General features: G+C 38.6%; 1 protein-coding gene across 1 annotated transcript in view; it reads right to left on the minus strand.

Moving 5' to 3' along the window:
- The window catches only part of dchs1a (dachsous cadherin-related 1a), a 186,790-nt gene that overhangs the window by 22,894 nt on the left and 143,469 nt on the right, over positions 1-20,427 (minus strand). The window contains exons 3-10 of the mRNA XM_056474545.1: positions 16,691-16,879; positions 15,330-15,561; positions 14,924-15,160; positions 13,504-14,541; positions 11,253-11,440; positions 8,592-8,688; positions 7,911-8,068; positions 1,596-2,445 (exon numbers count right to left, since the gene is read on the minus strand). Coding sequence (XP_056330520.1) covers positions 1,596-2,445; positions 7,911-8,068; positions 8,592-8,688; positions 11,253-11,440; positions 13,504-14,541; positions 14,924-15,160; positions 15,330-15,561; positions 16,691-16,879 — 2,989 coding nt within the window. The remainder of the gene's footprint in view (positions 1-1,595; positions 2,446-7,910; positions 8,069-8,591; positions 8,689-11,252; positions 11,441-13,503; positions 14,542-14,923; positions 15,161-15,329; positions 15,562-16,690; positions 16,880-20,427) is intronic.

Genomic DNA, 20,427 nt, shown 5'->3' on the forward strand with positions numbered 1-20,427 from the left:
CTCTGTGAGCAGAGGGAGGAGTGGACAGAGCAGGGGAATAAGAGGGGAGAGAACAACTGTTGTCAGTGGGCTCACAAAATGAGACACAAACCACGAGGAGACCATAAGTGAGACCCATGATTTTAAAGTTTACATAGTTTAAATGAAAAGAAATAAACAGCAAGTAATTTAATGTCCTGCTACATATGTTATTTGGAATTTCATATACACATAACCACAATTTGTTATACCATTATAAAGATAATCATGTTTATATGATTGTTATAACAATATAAATGAGGAGGACTTCTCACTTCCTCAATCCCTAGGTCTGAATGCAGACACAGTGGATAGCAGTGCAGCAGGTCTCTTGTCCTGTCTATTCCAACCATTAACCCTGCCGGTAATCTGGAAAATTTTAAACATAGGCGAACATAGCAGCACGGATAAAGGTGATGTGTCTGAATGGTAACAAACTCAACAGATAAAAGGCAAAGTCTGCCATTCTCCAATTCTTGTACAGCTCTCTCGACAAAAATGCTTGCTGCAAACCAACATCTTTGCTGTACTGGGCCTGATAGAATTGTGGGGGAAAACATGCAACAAATACTGTGGATCATGAAAACAAACACATACGACCCATGCTGTGTGCGGACGCGGTCTCACCCAGTCATTGGGTCTCGCAACTTGGCAGGTCTGCCTTGCCTTCCGAAAGCTTGTGTTCTCATGAATAATTAAGAAGCAGGGTCTTAATAATAGGCCTGAATAATAATGAGAAACTGATACGTCATCACTCCCCTGCAGATGCGCGCTGTCACTTATTTTGATCCGATTTTTAAAATTATTTTAAACCAGGAAGATGAAATTAGCTGACAAAAGCTACAAATTATTGAGTTTTCCCTACAATTAAAGCTGACAGGAGCTAACATTGTCTTAACTCATGCTCAACACATGCATCTTTTTTTTTTTTTTTTTAATTCTGGAAATTTGAAAGTATGCTTTTGAAAAATACAGAAGCAGAAGAGGCTTTGGTACTCAATGTGTACCTGAAATAAAAACAAAATGCTAAAACAAACAATTCTTTAACTGTTCTTTGCATTAACTCACTATTTGCAAACTGATTTTCACTGTTCATTTTTAGAAAATCAAAAGATTTCGTTTTAAATCTCCATTCAATGCATTATATCAAGAGCTGTATCAAATTGAAATAAGACTCTAATCACATCAGTGTATCTTGCAAAATAACAATTAAAATATTATAAACTGTCATCATGGGAAAGACAAAAGAAAAGAAATATTAGAAATTCATTATTAAAAAACTTTTATGATTAAAAGTGAAAAATCATTTGATCTCTGTTAAACAGCCTGTTGGGAAAAATCTGATGAATGAATACAAGTTTCACAGTAGGGCTGTGTCTTCAACTGTATATCTGACATTATGGAGTATATAGATATGTGAGATTATAGTTTGCATTAGCCCCTTTATTTGCATGATATAGTATAGAATTTAAATTTCAAAGGAGGTATAATACTTTCAGTCTTCATCTATAAATGAAACAGCAATCTACAGTAAATATCATGCATTTAATTCAGACAGAGCTGCTAGTTTACTGTACCTGTATCCGGGTTAATGCTGAACTTTCCTCCAATGTTGCCGCTCTGGATGCGATACGTCACTCGTCCGTTCTCTCCCTGATCTGCATCCACAGCCATGACGTAAACCACCACAAAACCCACAGGCTGATCCTCCATCACACTAACCACAGATGCTGAGATGAACACAGGCTCATTATCATTCACATCAGTAACAAATATACGAGCTGTGACACTTCCACGCCGCCGCTGACTGACATCAAGGGCCGAATCGCTCGCCTGAACCACCAAAAGTAGTGAAGAGGTCTTCTCATGATCCAACATCATCCCCAAAGACAGAGCTCCAGTGGTTGGGTCCAGAAACAGAAGATCTGGGATATTTGGCCACTGTTGTAGGATTGAATAATGTACATCACTGTTGGGTCCACTTCCATCTTTATCCACGGCCTGGAAGGTGTAGAAAGAAACACCGGGATCTGTGTTTTCAGGGACAACTATGATAATGGGGTCTTCTGGAAACTCTGGTGAATGGTCATTGCTGTCCTGGACATCGATTATTAATGTAATGATGTCACTTTTGGGTAGCGGCGTGGAGAAGTCGTCCACCTCCACTTGGAGAGTGTATCGAGGAGATTTTTCAAAGTCGAGTTCACGGGCCAGGTAAACATCACCTGTTTGTCGGTCTACCACAAAAGTGCCATCGAAGTCAGTGCCTCCGACCACAGTAAAAGTGACCTGGCCAGATTCGGGAAGGGCTTGAGAATCAGGTGAACACACAGATCCTATGACAGAGCCGGGTTTAGCTCCCTCCACAGACTTCATTATTAGCGGTTGGGAGTTAGTGTTGGGTGATCCTTTACTTGAACTCAGAACCTGGAAATGAAGACATTTATGCATTAGACTGAGAAATCGACATGAAGAATGCTAAGTATTGCTAAACGTTTGGATTCTTCATTTGATAATAGGAATGAAGTTTAAATAATTAAGATCAAAATGGATAATTTGGAACTGTTTATGAAGGACCATGTGACAATTTATATTTAGCTTGTTTGTTTTTTCTGCATACTGTTAATTATTTGAGAGTAGAAAAGTCTTTTGTAGATATTTGTGTACTGTATAAGACTCCTAAAGGTCTGTACACTGTATAATATCCATATACGATATGCAACAAAAAAATGTAAGAACGAACTGGTGTGTAATTTTGAGCAAGTTACAAAGTCAAGTTCAAGTTACAAAAATTAAGGTAAAGCAAACCCTCAAGAAAAAATGTTCAACTTCAGATAAAGAACAAGAAAGGACCTTTTCTGTGAGTGCGTTGGGGCCTTAAACAGGTTATTATCATTTATACAACAGTACTGTTCTTAAATCTGATTGGCTGATAGCCGTGTGATATTCTGCCAGTAACAGAACTCGTCCAGCCTCTTCACCCTTGTCTATTACTCCACCCTCATACAGCAACAAGCAGAGAACACTCTACAGTTTGACAAATATTGCTGCTGTTGGACAACATAATGTACTTTTGAGGCTTTTAAGTCAAGAATGTAGTTGTTTAGATTGCAACTATGCAGTTTATTTATAAGGATAGTGCCTTTTAAAAAATATTTATAATTTCTGCGAGACAGCGAGTCGGCGGCCATAAGCCTGTCTTTGAGCAAAGACGGCTGACGATGTTCATCCACAAGATGATGACAGAGATGCATATTAAGCCCTAAGAGAAATCCTCGTAATTTCAAACTACAGCTGATCAAATCATTATTGAATAGGTAAATGATTTTCTAAGTCAATCTCTTTTGTATGCTGTAGTGCTGTATTTATACCAAAGTAATATTGTGATCTCCCGATTTCAAAAGACAAATACTGGAAAATCTCTGTAAACTGAGTTGGCATTTCAGCCTTATAATCTTAAATTGTGAGTCATCACTTTAGATATTATGCTAGGGAATCATTCAAATACTAGCTCTAAAGTGACGTTGGTGAATGAGCAATGGTTTTTGATGTTGTGATGTTTTTTTTTAATTGGCTACATATATCATACAAATATACAGTATATCAATACTTGAACAAAAATAAACATTAATAGATAATAAATTTAGAACTTAATAGATTAATAACTTTAAAATAATTTAAGAAATAAAATACTAAATTTAAACTTAATAAAAACGGCAATAATAATAATAATAATAATAATAATAATAATAATAATAATAATAATAATAAATGAAAATTATTATTAAATGTCTAACACTTTTTATTAACACAGAAAATATAAAAATGTTTTTTATTGACTTGCCAAAACTATATAGGATTCACATTATGCAACTTTTTTCCATATTTTCTTTCATTTTGAATAGTTTTATTCATGTTTATTGAAAAAACGTAAACAAAAATGTTCCATACTAATTGTATTACCATGAACTGCAAAAATAAAAAAGCTATTCATAACGTCTGATTATTAATTTCATTTTTAAATTACAATGAATTGTTAACAGGGTGACATGGTGGCTCAGTGGTTAACACTGTCGCTTCACAGCAAGAAGATCGCTTGTTCAAGTCCAGACTGGGCCAGTTGGAATTTCTGTGTGGAGTTTGCATGTTCTCTCCATGTTCGCGTGAGTTTCCTCTAGGTGTTCCGGTTTCCACCACAGTCCAAAGACATGCGCTATAGGTGAATTGAACAAACTAAATTGGCCGTAGAGTATGTGTGTGAATGAGAGTGTATGGATGTTTCCCAGTACTGGGCTGCAGCTGGAAGGGCATCCGCTGCGTAAAACATGCTGGATAAGTTGGCGATTCATTCCGCTGTGGCGACCCCTGATTAATAAAAGGGACTAAGCCAAAAGAATGAATGAATGAATTGTAAACAAACATCAGATTACACTTGCAGCCCATTTTCAACAGCATCCTACCAGCTGAGTATTAATAAAATCAATCAAAACAAAACATATAACAGCCCAAATTTTCATCTCTTTTTACAGGTCACGAAAAGCGAAACATTTTGAGGGCTTTTACAAACTCAAACAAGAGACCTGCTTGCATTAATCTGAGTTAATTTGATGGCTGTGTCACTGCCAGGAAAAATAACACTGGATTAAAGTAAACACAATCAGAATAGGAAACTGTTAGAACATTTGAATGTGCAAATATTCTTAATAAAAAAACAGAATCCTCACAGATGACTCAGAAACACTTCAAAGCAAAAGGCCTTCACTTCTTCCAAATATGGAAGCCTGTGGAGTTTCTTTTCGCAGATGAGACATTGTTTTGATTTTGAGTTAAGAGAGACTGTGTATGTGTACATATAAACAAAAACAGAACAGAAATGGAAACATTTACATAAGACAGAAAATATCCAAGATGCTGAACCTCAAATACATTTAAGAATAAGTGTGCACAACAAACACAGGTGCTCATGAATAACCTATTTATTTTCTTCTATGACTAAATTATCATTATGCACCAGTCTGATTAGTACATTGGCAGTAACAAGATTCTTAAAGCCAAATCTTCTAATGAAACATAATGGGTGAAGTAATTATTTCCAGATTGAGCTTTAGATAAAGCACGTTCCAATAATCGATATGATATTTATTTAAACTATTGATTGCTGAAAGTTCTGAAGCCTCATTTTATTCTAATTAGATATCAGTTATGAGCTTGATTGTTTGTTTTGGCGCATATGAAACAATATGAAACGGTTACACTGCATAAATGTGTTTCCCAGACATTTGGATGCTGGAATTTACTACTGTTGCTGTTAGTTGTGTCTGTTTCCACTCCGTTGACTCGCTCGAGAAATATTAATTTGATCACTGGGGTATTTCACAAGGAGTTTTTTGTTCTTCAAAGGGCTACTGAACTATATTACGAGACTTCAACGCTGCATAGTGGAAAAGCACAGCTGGCACTTGTATTGGTGCAGCTGGGAGCCGCTCACTTCTACTTTGAATTTTTTTACACCGTAATATCACGCTTAAAATGTTGCAGACAACAACGGCTAGAAGGAGGAGGGGAGAAAAAAAGCCAAGGCTAAGACATTCATCTTCGAGCACCTAAAATTAGCCAGCTGAGAGTATTTTTCCCGGCATTGCTTGGGGAAGGTTACACGACTTGGACTTGAAGAGATGAGCCGGCTATGGAAATTTGCAATGCAAGAATGTAAGCCCTGATTAGGCCAACGAGATCGTTCCATATTTCCTTTTTGCATGATGTTTAACCTGAGTGTGGATGTAAAAGGATCCATTGATGTAGAGTTTAATTTACAAGTTCATATTTTTTATAACAGCATTAAATAAATCATTTTGCATATTATGAAAAGGTGATGAGTAGGTCCATGTGGTGGAAGGTTTGGTTTTTAGCTCGCAATGAAGCCAATCTCTGATGTGACCAAAGACCTTTGTGTTAACTTCAATTTTCGAAGGTTTATAGGCATAACTAATGAAAGCACAATATATATTGTTTAGACATTTGTCAGGAAACCTGCCAAAGAATGAGCGTCTACAGGCGTTTTATTCATGAGATGAGCCTCGGGGGTTCAATGCACTGCAGGAACGTCTGAGCAATAAAATCAAGTGCATTAAATTTGCATTATTAAGCTATACAGTTAAACGGGCTATAAATAACAACTTTTTAAATCTATTAACTGCTTTTTTTTTCGCTAATGTGTGAATAGATCGTCCTTGGCTTTCTTGGATGTCAATTAAAACCTGTAGACTGATTCTAACGTGAAAGACTACAACATAATGCAACATGTACATTTCTCTTCCATTCATTCATTTATTCACTCATTTTATATCAGCTTAGCCTCTTATTTATCAGGGGTTGCCACAGTTGAATGAACCACCAACTATTCTAGCATATGTTTTTACACAGCATGCCCTTCCAGGTGCAACCCAGTACTGGGAAACACCCACATACTCTCACATTCACACACAACAGCCAGTTTAGTTCCTCCAATTCACCTATACAGCATGCCTTTGGACTAAGGGGACCCGGAGGAAACTCACATGAACACAGGGAGAACATGCAAACTCAAAACAGAAAAGCCAACTTGCTGTGAGGCGACAGTGCTAACCCCTCCTCCATTCATTTACATTAAAATATAATGCAGAATGAATTATTCTGTGCTATGTCATGCAAAAAAATAGGACACTAACTTAACTATTACTAAACTAAACTATTTCAAATAAAATTTGAAGACAACACTATTAGCCCTATTATGAAATTTGAATACACTAACTTTTAATGTAAATATAAGTGCTGCTTAAGAGGTCAAAAATCATTTTAATAACTAATTTACAGTGCTGGGCAAGCTACTTGAAAACATAGTGAGCTAAGCTATTAGTTACTCTACTTACAATGTAGCTTAACTAAACTAAACGCTACCCCCTGGAAATGTAGCAAGCTAAGCTAAAAGCTACATGGCAAAAGTAGCTTAGCTACATCTAAGCTATTTTGAATTTTTTTTAATCAAAGCAACTTTTAGTTTAGCAGTTTTTAGTGATCTTAAACCTGCAAATTAAAGATATGCAGCATAATTGTTAAATTCAGTTATTGTCCTTGTTATGGTTCTGCTTCAGAAATAATTCCTCTACAGTTATGTTTCCATCAAGCAAGTTTCTCCTGTCAGCCCAATGATTGATTAGTGACATCACCGACCAGAGCGAGAGGTGGCAGTATCGCACCAAAAGTTTGTTTTAGACCTCTGTAAAACTGGAAGATTCTCGCTATCACATGGATTAACTATCATCAGCCAGACACTGGCTTCACAGCTCTGTGATGGGCGGTGGCTTCACTTAATGATCCACGACCTGTAAATGTAGCTTGTGTGGACACTACTGCGCAACTTGCTTTGAATAATAGCTTTGCTACTGAAAAGCTACCGCCATGTTGCTGAGAAATGTAGTTAAGCTAGTAGCGGAACTACTTGTAGCAATGCTACAGCCCAACACTGCTAATTTCTAATAACTGATTTCTTTTGTCTTTGCCATGACAGCACATCAAATTTTACTAGCTATTTAGCACAAAACTATTATTCAGCTAAAAATCCAATTAGGTACAACCTACGGTGATAAAACGTTTGGGGACCACTGATGTAAAAGTTGCACAAATTTCAATATAACCATTAACACGGCGGTCACATTGCAAAACATCAGATCTGTATTGGGTTTATACCACATATGAAAGTGGCACAAATCGGAATTGAAAACATCACATTCCATCAGTTTGATAAAAAGAGATCTGAGTCAACTATGGGCAGATATAATCAAATTTGGGCCACATTTGCCTGGAGTGCGGATGTAACCTAGGTATATTTTAGTCTAGCTACTGTTATATCTGACCTGTATTTTCAGTGCAATGGTGGAGCTCTGAGGAGGTGAACCTCGGTCAGAAGCCAGAATGATGAAACTGTACTCAGGCCGCTCAGAATGGCTCAAAGCGGATGAGGAGCGCAGCTCTCCGGTGTTTGGGTTCAGAGTGAAACGCTCGGCTCTGGGACCTAAAACAAAGACATGATGGAAGAGGTTAGTTTATGTGTGTGGTCACATCCTAACCAGGCACAAAATGAGCATAGAGCATATTTCTACTGTACAAAGAGTGCATATAACTTCCCCATCTGGCTATGATTTACATTAAATTACAGAATGAAATAGTTATGTGTCAAAATCAGTAGATGTGCTACAAAACACATTTAATGATCTCACACGTCAACACATTACCTTCTACAACTCCCGTCAAGCTGTCTGAATGACTGATTAAAAGCAGATTATTATTGATGTATATTAACGTATGATAGTTTGTTTTTCAGTCCACAGTCCAATCCTCACTACAAACTTAATCTCGTGCTTATAACATAAGAACAACCCTTAAATAGGTTCTGATTGGCTGTGCCTCCATTACAGTTTCATGTTCAGTGTAGACAAACAAAATGATTATGGATAAGATTTTTGCAATTGGTTACCGCGTGCTTTAAGACACTGCATCAGGTTTTGATTCATCCCTGATTGAAGCACATTTCTCACCAGACATGGAGTAGAAAATAGTTCCATTTTCTCCTTCATCAGGGTCTTTTGCATGAACGGTTCCCAGTAGAAATCCAGATGGCTGACCTTCCAATGCCTGCACAAAGATTTCAGTCAACTTTTCATCAATATAGCTTACTTCTGTATATAAAATCTGTATATTTGTTCCTCTGCAGAAGTAATTGAAAAACTTTCAGTATATAAACTGCTGTACAAAAATTTGAAGTCAAGGTTTAATGGTTTAATAAGTCTTTTATGGTCACCCACTTACAGTATAACAATAAAAATATTGTTAGATATTATCATTTACAGTATTTTAATATAGAACCTGTATCCCTGTTTACGTGCAAATCAATAACCCAGTAATGCAAATAAACCATTTTTAGATGACTTAATAAACTAATCATAAACAAGTTAATAAACAGTATATATCTGCACTATATATCGTTTAAGCATTGATATTGCAATGTGTGAACCCGCAAAGTTCACATCGCAGGACATGTAATGCGGAGTCAGGATTTTAGTTGACCAGATACAATTCAGAATTTTGGAGTCATTTTAGTTCAACCATAATAAAGTGAAAGTTTATTGCTTGTGTTTTTAAGGTTAAAAAGTTAAAAGCATTTCACCACTAGAAATTATTACATTCATAGCTCTAACAAAGATTAATTGTATTTGATTATTTACACAATGAAGAATATGCAGCTTTAATGTACATTTGATAATTATATTTCTGTACCTGTATACCTTTATGGCACGTTTCCACTGAGTGGTTTGATACGGTATGGTTCATTACACTTTTATGGCCATTTCCACTGTCAGAACAACGTACCGTACCACTTTTAGGCTAGTGGTACGGTACGTTACCACTAGCACAACAAAAGGGTACCAAAAGGCGGAGCAAGATGCCCAGCTGAACGCTATTGGTTTACAAAGATACGTCAGGAGAATGAAAACAAAAGAAGCGCCATTTTTAAAAACACAGCCGAGACATTACATCGTTATAATATATACATATAATAACAAGCCTTGGTCGACCCGAGCCTAAACAAACCTTTTCGTCGTCTTGATGAACAGCCACAAAGCCAAGAAGAGGAGTGGAATTTACCCTGTGCCCCATGGTTGTTCACAGGGCTGTCTAAATCGTGAGCAGTTTCATTTTCTCAAGAGAGCTCGCATGTGCCTCAGTATTTGAAATAACGAACTTCTTGAGCTGATGATGATAATGTGCATGTGATTATTGATGTCCTTTTGACACCCGATCCTTTCAGAAACAGACAAACGCGAGAGTAAAGCGTGAAAAAACAAGCCGGAAAAAACAAAAGCAAATGATTTTTTCAGCAACCTAAAACATGAACAAACTGCCATGTTTAACTATTACCATCACCTTTTGGACTATTATGAATTCGGAATGACATAGTTGCTTCCTAACAGAGGTTACATGTGCTGGTGAAGATTAAAGACACATATGAGAGGTTTGCACTGACTGTGGGCTATATATTGCGTGCTGTTTTTGAATTCAAATATGGAATAAATCTATGCTGTGTGTAGTTTTTCTGTAATTGGTAACATATCGGAGACTGTAAGAGGCTGTATGTGTTTATATATGTTGCATTTATTTATTTTTTTATATTATTGCAGAAGTTATAGTAGGTTATTTCGCCCTATCATTGATCTGCAATTATAATTAAATCATGTTCATAGAAAGGTTAGTAATAAACATTTATACACAAGTATTTATGTGTATAAAGCTTCTGTTTTGTGAGAAGTGCTTCTCATATGATATGTGAACGACCGTACAGCTTTACTTTGACATTTACTTGTGCGAGAATGACGGCGACTGAAACTTTGTCGTACACCACACCCACCATTGGCACCCTTTTGGCAGTGGAAACACAAGCCTGATAAAGGTGACCCGTACCGACCCATACCATACCGTACTGTACCACTCAGTGGAAACAGGCCATTAGACTCCTTTATTTCTGTATTTGCTCTACTTTATTTTTCTCTGCTTGTAATTGGTTGATTATATTTCATGCACTCCCCTACAAAATCATCCCAATCAATCTAAAATTACTAAGATATCTTGGGAAAAATCGCAATATAAACTGCAGAAAACTTCAATATCGCAATGTATGTTTTTTGTGATATCTAAATGTAACCATGTGCATATCTAACTCTGATCATTTATGTTGGTTATCATATTAAATAAATACTTAAAAACCTTCTCATGCAGTTACAGTGGAAGGATTTTGACTGTAGCACTTTTATTGTACTTCTGCTATACAAGACGAGAATACATTTTTGTAATTCTTTGGATTAAGTAAAGTGTCAGAATTTTACTGTATATTTTCTTATACCTTACTGGAAATATTTCCTCTGTCTTAACACATTATACATGCACACATCTGCAAGCCGAAAGATGCCAGGTTAATGTATTTCCATGGCATAAATCTAGCTGTGACAACAGGTTTATGCTTATGCTGTTTATTACATTACTCTGATAATAAAAAAATGGGTTAACGTTTGACATAAATTCAAGTTATCTAAATTTAGGTTTTCATTTTGTAGTAGTTTCTTCTAGTAGTAATTTCCTTAAGTCGTGTAAAGTTACTTGTAAATGTATTTTCCAGATTTCAAAAAAGCTAATAGCTCTCATACCTGCAGCAAGAGCTCTCGTCCCGTCTGAACATTGCTAAAAGAGGGCGCATTATCGTTCTCATCCAGAACTGTGATGAAAGCAGTGCCTGTAGCGCTGCGTGGAGGGGTCCCGCCATCCTGAGCCACCACAATGAGCTGGTAGCTGGACTGAAGCTCACGGTCAAGGGAAAGTTTTGTGCTTATCTCACCTTTACAAATGTAAGACAGATGAGAGAGACAGATGGAAAAAAAAACAGAGAAACAGTGAGGAAAAAACTATTCCACTGCAGAGGAAATTGTCAGTGGCAGAAGGCACAGATGGCACATCCTGACTTCACCAAAAAGAACCCCCACAGTTAGCATGATGCCAGTCTGGAGCTGTGTGTCATGGCCAGCATGCTCAACATTAGGGGTCAGAATAGTCAACTACTGTAGCTGTAAAACAACTAGCTACTGAACCAATGAAGTCTAGGTTTAGCTAAGCTAAGAGAGCATGCTAACAGTGTTCTGTTCCTTAGCATGCTAACAAACAATTAAACAAATACACTACTTGCAGGAAATGTGATTGTTTTGTGAAATTAAAGGTTAAGGTAATTATTTTACCCATTTATTCATTAAATAGCTATCAGTTCATGGCAGCAGTTAAGGATGTCCTGATCAGTTTTTTTTTGCCCTTGAGTCCGAGTCATTTGATTTTGAGTATTTACCGATATCGAAACACGATTCGATACTTTTATAACACATAATAAAAAAGAATAAAGAAGAGCGAAGAAACAGATCCAGGATGCTCCTTATTTATTTATTTTTTATTTCTTATTTTAACATTCAACACTTCTGTGAGGTAGCTTGAACAATAAAGTAATAAATAACATAAATTTTTCACTTTTGGACTTTAGTGCAACAGTAAATATAATAATAAAACTAATATAAAAACAAACAGCACCTCAACTTAAAATACTCGGCAGGCAATCCCAAGATTACATAGCTTTGGCAAAAGTTTGCTTTGGCAGTGTTGTCGTCTTCAACTTTATAATACCTCCAGACTGCACACATACGCGACCTTTCCGCTTCAAGCTGCTTCCGTGTTCTACTTTGCCGGCATTTAACCAATAGCGTTTTTGCAACAAAGTGATGTCGTGCCGCATGCGTTGCTGTTTCTGTGTGAAGTCAAGAAAGAGGTGTAACGCCGCATGACTATAGATGTGTTAAAAATAATGAATATATATATACACAGTTGAAGTCAGAATACTTAGCCCCCCTTTGAATTTTTTTTTCTTTTTTAAATATTTCCCAAATGATGTTTAACAGAGCAAGAAAATTTTCACAGTATGTCTGATAATTTTTTTTTCTGGAGAAAGTCTTATTTGTTTTATTTCATCTAGAATAAAAGCAGTTTAAAAAATGTTTTGAAACCATTTTAAGGTCAAAATTATTAGCCCCTTTAAGCTATATATTTTTCCGATAGTCTACAGTACAAACCATCAATATACAATAACTTGCCTAATTACCCTAACCTGCCGAGTTAACCTAATTAACCTAGTTAAGCCTTTAAATGTCACTTTAAACTGTATAGAAGTCTCTTGTCAAATATTATTTACTGTCATCATGGCAAAGATAAAATAAATCAGTTATTAGAAATGAGTTAGTAGAACTATTATGTTTAGAAATGTGTTGAGAAAATCTTTTCTCCGTTAAACAGAAACTGAGGAAAAAAAATAAAGGGGGCTAATAATTCAGGGGACTAATAATTCTGACTTCAACTGTATATATATATATATATATATATATATATATATATATATATATGCATATACACATATGTATTCGAGTCTTGATCGGGAGGTAACATCCGATTCCGTTCACTCTGAAACCGCATAATTGGGACCGATCGGATCTGGACATCCCTAGCAGCAGTAACTGCTAGACTACAAGAATGGTAAAACTCAAATTTAGACAGCTATTACTCCATGAAAACTGTTATAGTTTAGTTAAAGCTACATAGCAAATTTGTTTGCTACTGTATATACAGTACAATGGTGACTTATCAATAGGAAACTACCCTAACCCTAATGACCCCATAACCTGTCAAATTATTCAGACTGAATACTTGACTGTTAGAGTACATAGTTATATAGTTTTTCAATCCCCACTCCATACAAACAATATCTCAAACCTATAGAACTTGTTAGTGCCAAGCTGACCTTGTAATTTAAAGACAACATTTTGCACAGTTTGACTGTCTGCCATACTGTCTGCCATATTTGATGCTCACCTGTGTGGGAGTTGATCTGGAAGTGGCGATCCAGATGGAGCAGGCGGTAGCTCAGCCGACCGTTGAGACCAGCATCTCGATCGCTGGCAGACACTCGGCCAAAACCAGTGCCTGCTGGCAGGTTCTCGCGCACTGCCAGGAATGCTCTCTCTTGGGTAAAGCGTGGAGTGTTGTCATTTTCATCCATCACTGACACACGCACTGTGGCACTACCTGTCTTCTTTAACTGTCCGTTGCCTGATGTGGCCAGTACAGTGAGAAGGTACATCTCCTTAGCTTCCCTGTCCAAGGCACTTTTCACAAACAGCCAGCCGCTGTCTGATACAATGCCAAACCCTGCAGCATCACCGTCTGGGTGCAGGTGGTAGGCCACTGGGGCAGAAGTAGATGACAGTCCAGTGGTGATGCCACCATCTCTGTTCACAGCACGGACCTGTAGAAAGCGTGTGTTAAGTGGCGTACTTTCCTTTAGCTCTACTCTGTATGTGAGGCTATCGAACACAGGGCCTTGTCCATTTTCAGCTTGTACGTGGATGACCAGAGTAAATGTAGAACTTAGCTGAGGTGCTCCACTGTCTTTAGCAATAACCTGCAGGTCATAGCGGGGCATGGTCTCATATGACAAACTGCCAATCAGGCGTAAGTGTCCGCTGTTGCGATCAATACTGAAGGTCCTATGGGCGCTGCTGGTGAACAGGTCAAAACTCAGAAGGCCATTGGGTCCAGAATCCCGATCTTCTGCTTGGACCTTGTAAACCACTGTACCCATCCGTGTGTCTTCAGGTAGAATCAATGACTCAGAAGATGAAGGCAGGAAGACGGGTGCATTGTCATTGACATCAGACACCGTAATTCGTACCCTAGTCTGGCCAAATGCTGGTGGGTTACCGCAATGTGCTTGGATCTCCAGATTCAAGCTTGGCTGGGCCTCATGATCCAGAGGCAAGCTGGTTCTCAAAGCCCCAGACTCTGAATCTACAGTAAAATACCCTGTTGGGTCACCAGAGCTTATAGTGTAGGAGATATCCTTCAAGACACCTGAGAACCAAGAGGCAAATAGCCAGAGACATGTTAGTTCACAGTGTAGGAAGAAAACAAAGACAAAGGGTTATTTTTCAACACAAGGCCAGAATTTACTGGCTCAAATATCCAAAGCAAATTGTTAAAAAACTAAGTGGTGAAACAGAATCAATGATTAATGTTGACTGTAAATGAGGTGTGTACAGTGGTTCTGTGCCTATTTGTACAAGTGGTGCACCATGGAGAAAAAAAACAGAAGGCGTCTTTCAGCCCTTGAACCAAGTCCAGTATGACTGATAAATGTGGGTAAGCAGTGAAGTTTGGTTTGTATGTTTAAACAAGTTAAATAAGGATTTGTGACCAGAAGGGGGGCAAAAATCTCTGACATAAGCTCACCCACCATTCTTAGTGCTGGCCCGCACAACACCAACTTGTGTTCCACGCAGGGCATCCTCTGAGACCACAAAGTAGTACTGAGCTTGCTCAAACACAGGGGGTGCGACCAGTCCCGCCACTATACTGATGTTGACCCTGGCATTGACTGGAGCGGTAAGACCCCCACCATCTTGGGCTGAGACCACCATCGTAATGACTGAGTTTGCCTTTCCATGTAGAGCGCGTGACAGTGAAATCACTCCTGGGCAATGCACAACCAAAATAAATATTTCTATTAGGCTGAAAGGTATGTGAATACATCAAACCTACTGAATGCAGAAACTCGTACGGGGTCAGAAAAATATTAGACTTCTGTTTTTATTTAAGCTACGACAGATAAAAGTGATCAAAAGTCAGAGTAATCTTCTCACCAGTGTCTTTGTTGAGGGTGAAGAAAGGTGAGCTCCCTTCAGGAACAGTTCGGTAGGTCACTCTGCCATTCTCTGCCGCATCGGGGTCATGGGCTGTCACCTTCAGGACGGATGTCCCTGGAGCACTCTGTGTACTCAGGCTCACTGCATAGCTCACAGGGTAGAATGCAGGTTGATTATCATTTATATCTATCAGGTCCACCCGCACGTAGGCCACTGAACTTAGTCCACCCTGGAAACACACAGTATTGAATAAATTAGTTTACATTTGCAGTATAGAACATACAATAAAGAATACAACAACCAGGTTAAAGGAGACTCCATATCCACAGCCTTAGGGTGCACTTGAGATGTGTGAGTGCTCTGATTCGGGGTCAGACACAATTCAGTTGGCCGGCTCTGGCCCGGATAGAAGAGGTGTGGCAGAGCGCGTTTCATTTTGACTTTGGTCATTCTTAATTTTCAATGCATACAAACGTCGTAGTTCATTAAAGACGCAAACCCCTCGCTGCACGTCAGCTACACCTTCAGAAAACCTCCAAATACCTGCAGCACGAGGACTTTTATGATTATTTATGAGCGCCAAAAGTAGTGGATCTGTACGGCAAAATATTTGACTGCGTGTCACTGCATCCCAAACGACTAAAAATAATACAAAACGATATAACTGAAGCAATCTTCACTGTGCTGAGCGAGAGCGCTTCTCTTCCTGTTAAGCTGAACAGTCGCATCATCAATGATGTAAGCGTGCTCAGGTCCGGTAGGTAAAATTGCATTGTGAGTGCAGGCTGAGGGGCAGAGGGGATGGAGGATAATCTCGCTTTGGCACGGTTCAAGGCAACTGTACCTAATGTGAGTGCGCCCTTAAAAACAATTGGCTTGAACGGCAACACAAATTATTTTGTAGCTACATTATGCGACCCAAAAAGCATTGTAACATTTCAAAGACTAGTTCTGATCAGGAAGTAGATTGACTATATTCCCTGTTGAGAACTGCAATCTGCCAAGAGGACAGAGTACACATGGGATACCATTCTTACTGCTAAACATCTTGCTCGCCTGGTATCCCATATGGAGCAAATGGCATGTCAGGAAAATCCCCATCTTATTAAATATTACAAGCTGATGCTCTTTAAGGCCCAGCTGCTCCCGAACGCTCTAATATGTCTGGTTAAATTTCCTTTCGTTGCTTGGTGCTTTAAACATATTATTTAGGCACAAAATGCAAAAATGGTACTCAAGAATTACTATGGATGCTCAATGGACATGATTTGCCATACTCCTGAAAACAATCAAGTTACATCAGATGTCCCAATTGTTTTAATCCAAGATGCGTTTGCTGAGAATCACTGGACACTCACCCCATCCACAGCTGTGACGGTGAAGTCGTAGTTGGCCGGACCCTGGTCACGATCCAGACTGGTGGTAGTACAGATCTGTCCACTGTGCTTGTCAACGGTGAACTGAGACGGGGTCACACTGCCTGGACCAGAGCCCAGAGAGTAAGAGATGGAGCCAAAAGACCCACCATCCGCATCAGTAGCTGTAACCTGGAAGAGGAGAGTACACATTAGATTCAGCCAAATGTCCCAAAAAGAACCCAGACACCATGGTTCAGTGGTATTTATTCAAAGGTCCTGATCTTTGTTTACGCTAACCAGTGATTGTCTGTAGACTGAATGTCAAATAATATAAGAATTGATACCCAACCAGCATGGATGACTTATGTTGGCAGGTGAGATAGGAAAACAAATCCCAATTCATAAAATTTGTAATTTATTGTTAATATTCAATGTAAATCCCCAGATCTAGTTTTATATTCTATATTTTATACTTCACGACCACTCAGCACTTTTCTACCACAAATAAACCAGTGACTCAACTGCACAATTCCACAACATATTTATCTGACTTTGTTCACAGCCCTTGGCATTCAAATGCTGCTCTGGTGCTCTGCGGCAGGTACATATACTGCGGTAAACTAAAAGTGCACATGGAGAGATCTTTTGCTACACTTGGGCTTGATCAACCAAGCCAAAAAAAAGGAAGCTATTGGCAGCTAGCAGACATAAAGACTTTCACAGCCATGGTGCACTGCTCTGGAGAGAGCGTCAGACAGATAAACAAATGGAGAGAGTGAGAGAAAGAGAAAGAGACAGAAGGAGACTTGTGTAGAAGTGATGACTATCTGGGAGTAAATGAAATGCCATTCCATGCCAATACAGAAAGCAAAATTACGTACAATTCAGCTTCTTGTTCATCAAATAAAAGGAAAAAAAGCCCTGACATTTACTGTACCAACTACTCCAACAACATTACACTTTGGCCATGAGACGTCTGGAGGGGATGGTGGCTGAAAATGTGCAAACAGACCTTAATAGAATTGAGATCAGAGAGTCTGAGATCGGGTCCTGGCAGAGGCCATGGAGCAAGTGTAGGAAAAATAATCATCATGAAGACAAGAAGTCGCAGCCCACAGTGGAGAGATGTTCCACCTTCTAACTCTCCAAGCCCCTGAAGCAAACTCTAATATTTTACGACTGAGCAGGAGGCCACGATATTCATAAACACTGCCATACCTGTCTTTATTCACTTCACGTTAGCTTGACAGAAGTTGGGCGCCTGAGGCTTGAACAGTGAAAGCTTGAGGTAACAAACCATAGAAGGGAGGTTTGACCAAGGATCTGCTTCATGGACAAAGCCATTTTCCATGAAAGCCTGGCTTGAGCAGAGAAAGCTGGGAAGTGTCAGGGGGACTAGTGGAGCTCAATAAAGTCCAACTGAAGAACTCTAAAGCAGCACTGTAAGATAAATATTTCCTCTTGGTCACAGCACTGTTTGAAGATGGATGAGAAAAGGAAGCATGCTGGTCACAATAAGCAATCGCATATTTATTATTGTACTCAACAAGCCATTTTTAAAACATCTGTCAGGTTGACTATATGAACTGTGCATGTAATAAGACAGCGGAAAACAATTGGTTTTAAGCACATACTGTAAGTGCTTCAAAGGTAGATGTCCGAAACTACAAGTGGGATAGATTTTCTCTTTCCATCTCTCCAACAAAAAGGATTTAAATAAAGTGCCTTCTCAAAAATGGGGAGAAACCCAAGCTCATAATTTCTAGAGTGTGCTTGAATTTGTGGGCAGATGCCAGTAATCATGATGACTGATTGGATGATGATCTTTTCGGGCCCTGGGGGTGAAGCTAAAGTGCATGCATATTCAAAAACACACATATAGAGTATGTGTTCACACACACACAGGAGCCCAGGGATTTGGGGATGTACTGTTTAAGAAGCGGTTTGCCTTTGCAGTACAATAACAGTTCATAAGAAGTTTAGTGGAATCTCAATCTTGACTGAATCATAAGTGGGTCAAAGTGTGCTCGCACTGCTTTTCTCAAAATCTCTGCTAAATCCTCTCTGCTTTTCCTTACCATAACTCACGGAGACACGAAGACTGAGACACGGCAATAGTGCACGAGATGACCTCAAAAGCTACATTTATAAAGAATACTTTTCTCAAATCATCTCAAAACCCATTTTATGTGTCTAAAGGAGTTCAAATGTGTCATTTTTGCACCACCAACTTAGTTTACAAACATTATTCGTATACAGTATGCAATTAAAAACTGAAGCTGCATTTCCACTGCACACAACATTCTGCACCATGGGGGAGAAGCTGGAGCCATTATTCTCTGCCTGTTGACCATGGTTGAATGAACGAATGAATGACTAGAAACTCATAGACCACGGAGGAAATGATGGAACAACATAAATTTTTTTTTTATTTTTACTACTCATTTATGAATAGAAATGTTTATTAATATAAACTTTTTTTCGGATTCAAAAAATAACGAAAAAAAATACTATTTCTCATCTTGAGCATACAGATCTGCTTGGACAACAATGAAATACATCACATCCAGTTGGCCAGTTTACGACAGTCTAGTCGTAGGAGTTTGAATATTTTAATTCACAGCTCAAATCGGATCCGAATTTTCCATATACCAAGATGATTGGAACACGCAGCTCCCAGACTACTCCCAATTGAAAATGAATGACTTCGGTTTGTTGCTTGTCGCTTGTCATGTGCAGTGGAAAGGCGGCTTTACACTATTGGTTAAGACAGCAATACTGTTTTGATCCAGTTCAAATATTGATTCATTAATTTTCCTTCGGCTTAGTCCCTTATTTATCAGCGGTCACTACAGGGGAATGAACCACCAACTATTCCAGCCAATTGTCTTTGGACTGTAGGGGAAACGGGAGCACCTGGAGGAAACTCACACGAACACAGGGAGAACATGCAAACTCCACACAGAAATGCCAACTGGCCCAGCTGGGACTCGAATCAGTGACCTTCTTGCTGTAAGATGACAGTGTTAACCACTGAGCCACTGTGCCACCTTGATCTAGTTGGAATACTCAAATAATAAAACAAAACAAAAGTTTAGTTCTAACAGCAAGTGCTGTTTAACCAACATAAGTAATTTATTTTCAGGGTGTGAAAGTGAGACGAGTGTGAGAATATTTGACACGTTTTGGAGCACTCAACTCAAAAGATGCTAGCCATTCTTAGCGAGCCAAGCGAGACTTGGCTGAGTGAACTGTTTCTGCAGAACAAGCCAAAGGAATCCAATGCTAACTTGTAGAGTTTTGTGGTTCACCCGCCATTCCTCTTGACTCCTTTTTTTTGGAAAAGAAACATTCAAGTAAGCGAATATAAGATTAATAGGGAGAAAGAATAAGCTTGTCCAGGTCTCGTTAGTTTTGCTAATGCAATGGATCTGGTTTCACAGCATTGGGTTTCTCAAGGCTACACAGCTCATTTAGTGGCTAATGTATAACTGAGAGACCTGACTGATGCTTTCCCAAGAGGAACTGCAGCGTATGACAATGAACATTTTGAGTGGGAAATTGAGCACCATGGAATGGACATGCTAAACTTTTACTTGGATGTCTGTAATATGTCTGTTAACAAGTCACTGACTTGAGGTTACCTACAAGTTGGTCACAGAATCACAGAATTGCTTGGTATCATGATTGATGGAGAACTGCAAAACTGTCTGGGATAATTTCCATGCAAATGAAGT

The sequence above is a fragment of the Danio aesculapii genome, chromosome 15 (assembly GCF_903798145.1).
Source record: "Danio aesculapii chromosome 15, fDanAes4.1, whole genome shotgun sequence".
Lineage (NCBI taxonomy): Eukaryota > Metazoa > Chordata > Actinopteri > Cypriniformes > Danionidae > Danio > Danio aesculapii.